Raw genomic sequence first — 12,552 nt, 5'->3', positions numbered from 1 at the left:
GACTTCAGACTAATTAGAGATGCTCAACCAGTAAAGTCTCTGCAAAATCCTCAAAAATAAATATAAAACTCTGACGCATGAAAGTCCACTAATCCCAAGTATTTAGTTTGTTTAAAGATTTGTTATGTATTACAAAAGCAGAGCACAGAAAGAGAGAGGGAGACACAGAGAGAGAGCTCCAACCCATTCACTCCCCAAATGCCCACAACAGACAGGGCTGGGCCAGGCAGAAGCCAGGAGCCAGGAACACCATGCCAGTCTCCTGTGTGGATGGCAGGAACCCAAGTACTTAAGCCTTCAGCCACTGCTTCCCAGGATCATCAGCAGAAAGCTAGATAGTAACTGGGACTCCAGCCAGGCACTCCAACATGGAAGGTGGACATCCCAAGGGGAGGCTTAACCCACTGCACCACCATGCCCACCCCAAATTCCAAGCATTTTTGGATACCCAACCTGGAGCTATCAGCTCTCCTCCCCTGCTGCATTTCAGGAAAGAGGCCAGTCTCTGGGCTGCTTCATTTCTGATCCAACTCCCTGCTAATGGCCTGGGAAAGCTAAGGAATATGGCCCAAATCCTTGGGCCCCTGAACCCACAAGGGAGACTAGGAAGCTCTTTGTTCCTGGATTTGGATCGGCACAGCTCCAGCCATTGCAGCTAATTGGGGAGTGAACCAGAGGATGAAAGACCTCTCTCTCTCTCTCTCTCTGTATAACTCTGACTTTCAAATAAATAAATAAATCTTTAAAGAAAAAAAAAAAAACGCAGAAGGATCCTGGGGCCAGCGTTGTGGTACAGAAGGTTAAAATTGCCAGGTGCAATGCTGGCATCACATATCAGAAAGCCAGTTTGAGACATGGCTGCTCCACTTTTGATCCAGCTCCCTGCTAATGCAGCAAATGCTGGCCCAAGTATTTGGGCTTCTGCCACCCACATGGAGAACAGATGAAATTCTAGCCTCCTAGCTTCAGCCTGGCCATTTGGGAAGTGAACAAGTATATGCACAATCTCTCTCACTTTCTCTCTGTAACACTACTTGTCAAACAAAGAAAATAAATCTTAAAAATAAATAAATAAATAAATATGTATCACCTCAGGGTCTCTGCCACCCATATGGGTGATCCAGATGGAGTTTTGGGTTCCTGGCTTTAGCCTGGCCATTTAGTGGGAATCTGGGGGAGTGAACCAGCAGGTGGAAGCTCTCTCTCCTGCCTTTCACATAAAGAAACAAACCAATAAATGAAGCTTGAAAACCCCAGGGGCTTACCTTTCAGAGCTATCACCTTGGAGGCTGGGTTCATGATGGCACTGTCTGCCGAGATGGGCCGCCGGATCGGCGCCGTCGGCTCGTGCATGTCAACGATCACCACCTGTGCCTGCTCCCCCACTTTCTCTCGGACACATATGAACTTGTCGGATTCCATGGTCAGTGTGCTGAATCCGATGTTGGCAGGATTGATGCCCAGGTTTTGGAGCTACACAGAACAGAAGGATTTGATGCAAGTGAGTTTTCCTCTCTGAAGTCATCAGCTCTAGCCAGCAGGTAGCAAAGTCTAGCCAGAGAGGAGAAGTGAAACAGGAGTATAGGAAACCCTTAACATCAGATGAACTTCTGATACAAACAGCTGGCTTGCCTTTCCATACAATGACACACACAGCCCAGGGTCAACAGGAGCCCGAGAGTGACACTCAAGGCTTATTAGAGCTAGCTCCACAGATGGTACATGAGCAAGAACAAGGGTACCACTGGGGAGCAGGGAAGCAGACAGAAGAGATGGGCTGGTGAGAGCCCACAGAAGACCACACCCGCAGGGCTCAGCTTTGTGGCACAGTGGGGCAACAAGGGCATTCCCTATGAGCATCAGTTTGCATCCCAGCTGCTTGGCTTCTAATCCAGCTCCTTGCTAATGCACCTGGGAAAGCAACAGCAGACGGTCCAAGCCATTGGATCCCTGCCATCCATGAGGGAGATCCAGATGGAGTTCTGGGCTCGTGGCTAAAGCCTGGCATAGCCCAGGCCATTTGGGAAGTGAACCAGCAGAAGGGAAGATCTCACTCTTTCTCTGTCTCTCCCTGTCACTGTGCCTTTCAAATAAATAAAATAAATCTTTAAGAAAAAGAAAGAAAAGACCACACCACACCATCAGAGAAGGCATCACAGAGAAGCCCTTGGAGGACAGGAATGGGGAAGACATAAAAACTGGTTTTCCTAAAGTCAGCAAAAACAAAGACCTAACCAAGCATTTCTGCTTAACACATCTCCCTACATACCATCAAACCTGTAATAAGTCTGATTTAAATGGACTTCTCAGGCGATTTCAAATATTTCTTGGCAAGTTTGAGGTTAACGCAGTCAGTGGATTTGGTACACATTCTGAGATAAATGATTGTGTGAGCCAAATTGAGGGGCCTTCCTCCACAGGTCTCCTTACCCAAAGTGCCTGCACTAAATAAAGACTCATTATCAGCTATGCTTCAGTGAAAAAACCCTGGAACATAATACATGCTCAAGAAATTTACAGCACCCTTATCAAGAACCACGCTTATTTCTATAAAGTTTCCCACCCCCGCCTAACTACAAGGTACTTTATTTTTGAACATTGTTCTGGGACAGGTTTTTGATCTAGTGGTTAACACAGCCACATCCCAGGGCCAGCGCTGTGGTGTAGCAGGTAAAACTGCTGCCTGCAGTGCCAGCATCTCATATGGGCACTGGTTCAAGTTCTGGCTACCCTACTTTCAATCTAGCTCTCTGCTATGGCCTGGGAAAGCAGTTGAAGGTGGATGGCCCAAGTCCTTGGGCCCATGCACCCACGTGGGAGACCTGGAAGAAGCTCCTGACTTCAGATCAGCCCAGTCTGGCCATTGCGGCCATTTGGGGAGTGAACCAGCAGATGGAAGACTCTCTCTGTCTCTCTCTCTGTCTCTATGGAACTCTGCCTTTCAAATAAATGAATAAATCTTTTTTTAAAAAAAAGACCCACATCCCATATCAAGGTACCTGGTCCCAGCTCAGCTCCCAGTTCTTGTCCCCTGCCAGGTTAATGCAGACACTGGGAGGCAGTGGTAACAGCTCAAGTCACTAGATCCCCACCACCCACTGGGAGACTTGGGTTGAGCTCCAAGCTGAGGTTTCAGCCTGGCCTAACCCCAGCCATTGTAGGCATCTGGGGAGTGAACCAGTGGATGGGAGCCATCTCTGCCTGTCTATGATGTCTCTCTGCCTCTTAAATAAGTAAAATTAATTAGTTCAAAAGCTAAAGTAAGATGCAGGATTTTGAGGGTCCTTATGGCCTAAGAAGCTTTTGATCCAAACCTGTTTTAGATCTGCAGGCTCCTCTGACTGACAGCCTACTAAATACAGAGTCTGCACCTTGCTCTTCCACTCGCTGTTTCATGCTATTGATGCTTACTTAACATATAATAATCCAACCCACTGGCTGCTGACAGCTGGATTATTCCAATGGTTTCCTTTTACCAGAGAACACTGCAATGAACATCTTGCGTACACACGCTGCAATGGGCATGCATATAAGACCACCTATGGAATAAATTTCTACAAGGATAGCTGTGCAGAACAAAACCAACATCAAACGGGTATACCTATTTTCTACGTCCTTGACAGCTATGTTTCCACTTGATGCGTCAATAGATGAAAAGGGTCTTTTTCTTTTTTGTAATTTTTATTTATTTGTTCATTTGGGAAGCAGAAAGAGATACGGACAGACAGACAGACAGAGTGCTCTCATCTGCTCTCACTCTCCAAAAGCTTATGCAATGGCTGGGGCTCAGCTAGACCAGAGCCAGGAGCTAGGGAAAAAATACAGGTTCCCCACATGAGACGCAAAAACTCAATCACTTGAGCCATCACTGCTGCCTCCCAGGATCTGCATCAGCAGAAAGCTGGAAACAGGAGCCAGAGCAAGGGGTTGAATTCAAACACTCCTGGGTGGGATGTGGCCTCCTAACTGGTGACAACTTCTAGGCCAAATGCTTTCCCACAAAGCTTTGCATCCATCAGTAAAATGAAGTGTCTAAACTGAGCTGTGGGGTTGGCATTGTGGCACAGCAGGTTAAACCGCTCTTGCAATGCTTGCATTCCATAGGAGAGTGCTGGCTGCTTCACTTCTAATCCAGATTTCAGCTAATGCACCTGGGAAGGCAGTGGAAGCTAGTCCATGTACATACTAGGCCCCTGCCACCCATGTGAGAGACCAGGATGAAATGCTGGGCTCCTGGCTTCAGCTTGGCCCCACCCTGGCTGTTGTGGGCTTTGGGGAGGGAACCAGCAGATGCAAGAGCTCGCTCTCTCCGTTTCTCCCTCTTTCACTCCATCTCTCCTTCTCTCTTTCACTCTGCCTTTCAATTAAATAGATACATCTTTTGTTTTTTAAAGTGAGCAGCAAACTTTTGGAGTTGGTTTGTGCAAAGGTTTCCAGGAGGAAACATGCATGCATGTGTGTGTTCTGGGTTTGGTGTCATATGTAGGAAGAACTTTCCTGCATTTTCTTTTAACACTTCATACTTTCTTAGGTTTGAATTTCTTTTTAAAGATTTTATTTTATTCATTTTAGAGGTATAGAGTTACAGAGAGAGGGAAAGATGGAGAGACAGAGAGAAAGGTCTTCCATCCACTGGTTCACTCCCTAGATGGCCACAACAGCCAGAGCTGAGCTGATACAAAGCCGGGAGACAGGAGTTTCTTTTTAGCATCCCACATGAGTGCAGGGGCCCAAGCACTTGAGACATCTTCTACTGCTTCCCCAGGCCATAACAGAGAGCTGGATCGGAAGTGGAGCAGCCAGGACTTGAACCAGCGCCCATATGGGATTCCAGCACCACAGGTGGAAGTTTAGTCCACTATACCACAGCGCCGGCCCTGAATTTCTAACCCACTGGAAATTTAAATGGCTGTTTTGAAATGGCTATCTAGCTTTCTCCGTATCACTTTGTTTACAATCTTTTCATCACTAATTTGACTTAAAAAAAAAAAAAAGATTTGTTTATTTGAAAGGCAGAAATACAGTTAGAGAAGGAGACAGAGAAAAACAGAAAAATCTTGCATAGACTGGTTCACTCCCCAAATGGCTGCAACAGCCAGGGCTGGGCCAGGAGCTTCCTCTGGGTCTCCCAAGTGGATGCAGGGGCCCAAGAACTTGGGCCGTCTTCCACAGTTTTCCCAGGCCACAGCAGAGAGCTGGATCGGAAGAGGAGCAGTCAGGACATGAACCAGCGTTCACTGCAGGTGGAGGCTTAATCTTCTATGCCACAGCTCTGGCCCCTTCATCGCTAATTTGAAATGCTACCCTGTCTCACACTAAATTTCTGTCCATCTGTAAGTGTGTGTATTTGACTTTTCAAGTTAGTTCCTTTAATCTATTACATGTCAACACTACACTGTTTGATATACTTAAGTTCTAAGTTGTTTTTAAACATCTGGCAGGGTCTGACCTTCTCAAAACTCATTACTTGCTGAATTTTCTTAGCAACTACATTGCTTAACTTTCTAAGTCTAAAAGGACATTTCAGGCCAAAAAATAAAAAATGGGCGCCAACTGTGCATAGGCAGTAGGTGAAGCCATACAGCTGGAAGAATTCACCATGAGACTGAGAAGAGTAAGCAGCATGGGCCAGGAAGCCCAGAGCACAGAACCCCAGAAAGCAGCAAGTCGTCAAGGTTCTGGAAGCAGGACAGCATGGAGAAGTACATAATTTAATAAATTACATTTAGCAGCTTTAATTAAACCTAGAATGAAAATTAACAGAAGTCCCACAAGGCCACAACTACTGATGCATGGTAACCCAGGGAACTCTACAATCTCAAAAGGAAACCCCCTGGGGGCAGGCGTTGTGGCATAGCTGAGTAAAGCAAAGCCATAGCCTGTGACTCCAGCATCTCATAGGGTGCAGGTTTGAGTCCCAGCTGCTCTGCTTCCGATGTAGCTCCTTGCTAATGTACCTGGGAAGGCAGCAGAGGATGGCCTGGGTGCTGGTATTCAAGTTCTAGCTCTGCTTTGGATTCTAGCTTCCTGTTAATGCACACCCTGGAAAAAGCAGTGATGGCTCATGTACTTGGGTCCCTGATGCCCACATGGGAGAGCTGCATGAAGTTTCAGTTACTGCAGCCTGACCCAGCCCCAGCTACTGCAGGCAATTTGTGGGCGAATCAGCAGATAGAACATCGCTGTGTGTCTTTCTGCCTTTTAAATAAATAAATAAAAAATAAGGAGACCCTTAAAGTATGTGTGAATAAGAGAAAGCAAAGTACTTTGTGCCATAAAAGGCAAAGATAAAATATTGATAAAGGGTTTAGGACAGGGGATTGTGGAAGTTACTTGCACTTCCTCAGCAGAACCAAAGCCAGATGCTTTGCTGAAATGAAGATTTATTCTACCACATTTGCTTGGCTTCCAGAGAATGAGGTTGGTGTGGCCTGACTTCTTAATGAGCCCAGTCGACTGCAAGTATTCAAGCTTTGCTTTCTTAACGATTTATTTGTTTGAATGGCAGAGTTACAGAGACGAAGGGAGAAACAGAGACAGAGAGAGAGGGTTTTTTTGTTTTGTTTTGTTTTTGTTTTTTTGTTTTTTTGTTTTTTTTTTTTTTTGACAGGCAGAGTTAGATAGTGAGAGAGAAAGAGACAGAGAGAAAGGTCTTCCTTTTCCATTGGTTCACCCCCCAAATGGCCGCTACGGCTGGCGCACTGCGCCAATCCGAAGCCAGGAACCAGGTGCTTCCTCCTGGTCTCCCTTGCGGGTACAGGGCCCAAGCACTTGGGCCATCCTCCACTGCCCTCCCAGGCCACAGCAGAGAGCTGGACTGGAAGAGGAGCAACCAGGACAGAATCCGGCACCCCAACTGGGACTAGAACCCGGAGTGCCGGCCCCACAGGTGGAGGATTAGCCAAGTGAGCCACAGCGCCGGCCAAGAGAGAGGTCTTCTATCCTCTGGTTCAGTCCTCAAAGTGGCTACAGCAGCCAGCCAGGCTAAAGTCAGTGCCTGGAACTCCATCCTGATCTCCCACAAGGGTACAGGGATCCAAGCACTTGGGCCATCCTCTGCTGCTTTTCCAGGAGCATTAGCAGGGAGCTAGATCAGAGATGGAACAGCCTAGACTCAAAGAAGCGCCTGTATCGGATGCCAGCATAGCATGTGGTGACTTAACCCACAGCACCACAATGCCACCCTTCTGTGATTTTCTTTTTGAAAGTTCACAAGAAGCTTTGGGTGGCAGAGGCCTAAACGCTTGGGCCATCCTCTGCTGCTTTCCTAGGCCATTAGCAGGGAGCTAGATCAGAACTGGAGCAGTCAGGACACAAACTGGTGCCCATATGGGATGCCAGTATCACAGGAGGCAGCGTAACCAGCTACACCACAATGCCAGCCCTTCAAATAAATCTTTTAAAGAAACAAGTCATTTTGTTCTTAGTTCGGGGATCAATGCTGTGGAAACTGGGTGCCACTCTGCTTTCATCTCCAGCCGTCACCAATAATTTGTAACCTTGAAGGATTTGCATCCTTCAAGAAGTTTAAGAACTTCTCTAGAAGTTCTTAAATGTTAGCGGTTGAGTCAAGCTCCTTACTTGGAGCATATATGCACATTTGTGGAGTTTGAAAATGGTAAAAGTCCATCACAAACCTAAGACAGGGTTTTAACATCTGAGAACTGTAGCTTTAACAATAAAGACAGACAGAGGGTACTTCAAAAAGTTGGTGAAAAACAGAATGAAAAGAGAATCTGGTGCAAAAAAATCTCTTAAAATACAAGACAGTTTCATCATAACACACATTTGCCATGAACCTTCTGAAGAACCCTTTTACGCATGGATTTCAATTTTTTTCTTGCACCAAGCAGGCATTTGGCACAGTGGTTAAGATGTCCCGGGGTGGGAGGGGGGATCATGTTGTGGTGTAGTAGATTAAACCTCTGCCTACAGCGCTGGCATCTCATATGGGTAGAGGTTGCAGTCCCAGCTGCTCCATTTCCAATACAGCTCCCTGCTGATGGTCCGGGAAAGCAGCAGCAGATGGCCCAGATGCTTGGGCCCCTGAACCCACATGGGAGACCTAGAAGAAGCTCTTGGCTCCTGACTCCTGGATTCGGTCTGGTCCTGTTGCCATTTGGGGAGAGAACCAGCACACGGAAGATATCTCCCTCTTTCTCTCTTTATAATTCTTTCAAATATTTGAGAGGCAGAGTTACAGACAGAGAAAGGGAGAAACAAAGAGAAAGGTCTTCCATCCGCTGGTTCACCCCCTAAATGGCCATAATAGCCAGAGCTGAGCAGATCTGAAGCCAGGAGCCAGGAGCTTCTTCCCAGTCTCCCACAAGGGTGTAGGGGCCCAAGGACTTAGGCCATCTGCCACTGCTCTCACAGGCCACAGCAGAGAGCTGAATCGGAAGAGCAGCAGCTGGGATATGAACTGGTGCCCACATAGGGTGTTGGTGCCATGGGCAGAGGCTTAACCTACTACGCCACAGCACCAACCCCTAAAATATCCTAAATCAATCAATAAATAAATAATGTCCCTTGGGATTAGGATACCTGCATTCTTTATCAGAGTGGCTGGGTTAGATAAAATGCCAGCTCTACTTCTTCTTCTTCTTTTTTTTTTTTTAAAGATTTATTTTATTTACTTGAGAGGCATAGTTACAGACAGAGATGGGGAAAGAACAGAGAGGTCTTTCATCTGCTGGTTCATTCCCCAAATAGTCACAATGGACAGAGCTGCACTGATCCGAAGCCAGGAGCCAGGAGCTTCTTCCAGGTCTCCCACACGGGTGCAGGGGCCCAAGCACTTATGCCATCTGCTGCTTTTCCAGGCTATCAGCAGGGAGCTGGGTCAGAAGTGGAGCAGCCAGGACTCGAACCAGCACTCATTTGGGACGCCGGCACCACAGGTGGACGCTTAACCTACTACACCACAGAGCCATCCCCAAGCTCCATTTCCAATTCCAGCTTCCTATCAATGCAGATCCTGGGAAGCAGCAGCAATTGCTCAAGTACTTGGATCCTTGCCACCTACAGGGAGAGACCTGGCTTGAGTTCTGGGCCCTTGACTTTGGCCTGGCACAGCTCTAGCAGCTGCAGGCAATTGGGAAGTGAACCAGTGGATGGCAGATGTGTCTCTCTGTGTCTCTGCTCTTCAAAAAGAACTCAGAGCGCCAGGACTTGCTTCAGCTCCCAGCTGCTCCATTCGTGATCCAGCTCCCTGTTAATGCACCTGGGAAAGCAGCAGGTGATGCGCCAAGGGTTTGAGCCCTTGCCACCCACATGGGAGACCCGGATGAAGTTTCCGGATCCTGGTTTCTGCCTGGCCCAGTCCCGGCCATTGCAGGAATTTGGGGAGTGAACCAGCAGATAGATGATCTTCCTCTTTCCTCTCTCCGTCCTCCCTCTCTCTCTGGAATTCTACCTTTCAAATAAATAAGTAAAATGTCTGAAAGAAAGAGAAGAGAATAAAAGAAATTGCCTTGCGCCTAGGCGTGGTGTCACACAGTTTTTGGAAGCAGACAGGGGCAGTGTCAATCGTGCAATAACTAGAGGACATTTACTGGCTTGGGAAAGGGAGGCTAAACACAGGAAAATTGCACAAAAAAAGAACTTTTCTAGGGCTGACACTATGGCATAGCGGGTAACTCTGCCACCTGTAGCACCAGCATCCCAAATAGGTTCTGGTTCCAGTTGCAGCTGCTCCACTTCAGATCCAGCTCCCTGATAATGGCCTGGGAAAAGCAGCAGAGGATTGTCCAAGCACTTGGGCCTCTAGACCCACGTGGGAGACCCGGAAGAAGCTCTAGGCTCCTGGTTTCGGCCTGGTCCAGCCCTGGCCATCGCAGTCATCTGGGGAGTGAACCAGTAGATAGAAGATCTCTCTCTCTCTCTCACTCTGTAACTCTACCTTTCAAATAAATAAACAAATCTTAAAAAAAAAAAAAAAAACCTTTCCATTAAAACACCAAATATCACTGAGTTTTGTTCCATATGCAAAAACAAGACACCAAGGAAACAATGTGCCAAAACTAGGTTTTTCACCAGTTGGTATAAACAGCCAAGAACTCCTGATCTCTAGTTGAACTATTCTGATAGATAGCCCAGCTGCCTATTTTATGTAGCCCAGCTAGGTTAAGAGTTAACCCACCGCAGATGAGATCTTTTTCAGGTCTCAAATCCTACACTTCAATGAATCCAAATTCAAACCTGACACAGGGGAAAACGTAAAAAGAAATTAGTCATCTGAGAGTCCTGTGGTTTCTGTACAGAAGGGCTTAGGGACAGCAGTGTGGTGGGGAGGGCGGCAGCTGTGTTTACACAGGACTGTGGTGACAGCAGAGAAGCCGGGACGCCCAAGCTGCCCTGCCCTGCCCTGCCCTGCCCAGGGTCTCATGCCTCTGAAGATACCAGTTCTCTCTCTTCCTTCTGTCTCCTGGCCTCACACACTACCTTATACTTCTGTTTAGCACACAGATGTCAGTCAGTAAAGAAGTTTTTTTTTTTATTATTAATTTATTTGAAAGGCAGTGTTACAAAGAGAGAGGAGCAGAGAGAGATTCTGTATTTGCTGGTTCACTACCTAAATGGCCACAATGTCTGGGGCTGGGGTAGGCTGAAGCCAGGAGCCAGGAACTTCATCTAGGTCTCTCACGTGGGTGGCAGGGGGCCCAAGAACTGGAACTATCTTCAGCTGCCTTCGCAGGCACATTAGCAGGGAGCTGGATGGGAAGTAGAGCAGCCAGGACACAAACTGGCACCCACATGGGAGGCTGGTGTTACAAGCAGCAGCTTAAACCACTGTGCTATAACATCAGCCCAAGAAGTTACTGTAAGCAGTCAGATTTAGTTCCTATACAGTCTAAGAAAATACAGTTTCTTGGGTTGGGCATTTGGGACACTGCTTGGGTAGTTGCTGGGCTTGGATTTTAGCTCAGCTCCTGTCCCAGCTTCCTGCTGGTACACACCCAGGGAGGCAGCAGGTGGTGGCTCAGGTGGTTGGGTCCTTACCTCCCATGTGGGGGACCTGGACTGGGTTCCCAGCTCCTGGCTTTGGCCTGGTCCAGACCAGCTGCTGCAGGCATTTGCGGGGTGAACCAGTGAATGGGCTATCTCTGTCTCTCAAAAGGAGGAAGGAGAAATATATTTTCTTTTTCTTTTTATTTGAAAGGCAGATTTACAGAGAGGGAGAAACAGGGAATAAGGTCTTCCAACCACTGGTTCACTCCCAATGGCAACAACAGCTGGATCTAGGCCGATCCAAAGCCAAGAGCTTCTTCCGGGTCTCCCACGTGGGTGCAGGGGCCCAAGCACTTGGACCATTTTCTGCTGCTTTCCCAGCCACATTAGCAGGGAGCCGGATCAGAAGTGGAGCAGTCAGGATTCGAACTGGTGCCCATACAGGATGCCAGCATCACAGCAGCTTTACCCCTGTACCAGGAAATACATTTGCTACTTCAAAGCTACCTATGACATTTCCTAGCATAAAGCTGGAACTAAGCTTAATGAATGCTACGGTCTCTCTGGAACTTACGTTCTAGGAGTAGGCCAATTCAGGAATGAATAAATAACTACACTTGCATGGTGCTTCACAGAACCCCTCTCACATGACACCGAGGCAGGTTTTCTGTATTTTAAAACTAACGCACAAGACTCTATATTTACCCCTGGTAAATGTCAGCTTGTTGGATCCCAGCCTGTCAAGATCTGTGCAGATCTAATTTTGACTCTGAACTTTGCCACCCCAGCTCCATGGCATCCTCCTGCAGGAAAGCCAAGCCAAGAGCGAGGGCACCACCCCTGGCAGGGAGGCCGGCAGCAGGCCCTGAGCACACACGGCACAGCAAAGTGCGGGAGGAGAAGAGGCTGAAAAGCCGCAGACTGGGCGAAGTAGCCAAGGACGATCAGGAGGGCAGGGAAAAGAGATCATGGGGGAAAGGCGACAGCTGGTACCCCAGGCAGTCGTTAATAAGCGCAGACTGCGGTAAGTTACAAAAGCAATGGGGACCTGGTGCTGAGGCTCTCTGCTATGGTCCGAGTGCTTGGGCCCCCGCACCTGTGTAGGAGACCCGGAAGAAGCTCCTGGCTCTGGATGGGGTCGTTTGGGGAGTGAGCCAGCAGATGGAAGACCTCTCTCTCTGTCTCTCCCTCATTCTGTCTGTAACTCTGCCTCTCAATTAAATAAATCTTTTTTTTTTTTTTTGACAGGCAGAGTTAGACAGTGAGAGAGAGAGAGAGAGAGAGAAAGGTCTTCCTTTTTCCATTGGTTCACCCCCAAAGTGGCCACTACGGCTGGCGCGTTGTGGCCGGCGCACTGCGCTGATCCAAAGCCAGGAGCCAGGTGCTTCCTTCTGGTCTCCCATGCAGGTGCAGGGCCCAAGAACCTGGGCCATCCTCCACTGCCTTCCCGGGCCACAGCAGAGAGCTGGCCTGGAAGAGGAGCAACCAGGATAGAATCCGGAGCCCCGACCGGGAAGAGAACCCGAGGTGCCAGCGCTGCAGGTGGAGGATTAGCCTAGTGAGCGCGGCGCTGGCCTCAAATAAATAAATCTTAGAAAAAGA

General features: G+C 48.0%; 1 protein-coding gene across 5 annotated transcripts in view; it reads right to left on the bottom strand.

Moving 5' to 3' along the window:
- The window catches only part of CLTCL1 (clathrin heavy chain like 1), a 108,506-nt gene that overhangs the window by 85,000 nt on the left and 10,954 nt on the right, over nucleotides 1-12,552 (bottom strand). For all 5 annotated transcript variants that reach the window (XM_089323602.1, XM_089323601.1, XM_089323600.1 and 2 more), the window contains exon 2: nucleotides 1,266-1,473. In XM_089323602.1, the coding sequence (XP_089179728.1) occupies nucleotides 1,266-1,473 (208 nt within the window). The remainder of the gene's footprint in view (nucleotides 1-1,265; nucleotides 1,474-12,552) is intronic.

Source organism: Oryctolagus cuniculus, chromosome 21 (genome assembly GCF_051225735.1).
Source record: "Oryctolagus cuniculus isolate XC-2025 breed Fujian yellow rabbit chromosome 21, ASM5122573v1, whole genome shotgun sequence".
Classification (NCBI taxonomy): domain Eukaryota; kingdom Metazoa; phylum Chordata; class Mammalia; order Lagomorpha; family Leporidae; genus Oryctolagus; species Oryctolagus cuniculus.
The sequence above is the reverse complement of the archived record's forward strand: the minus strand, read 5'-3'. Positions and strand labels throughout refer to the sequence as shown.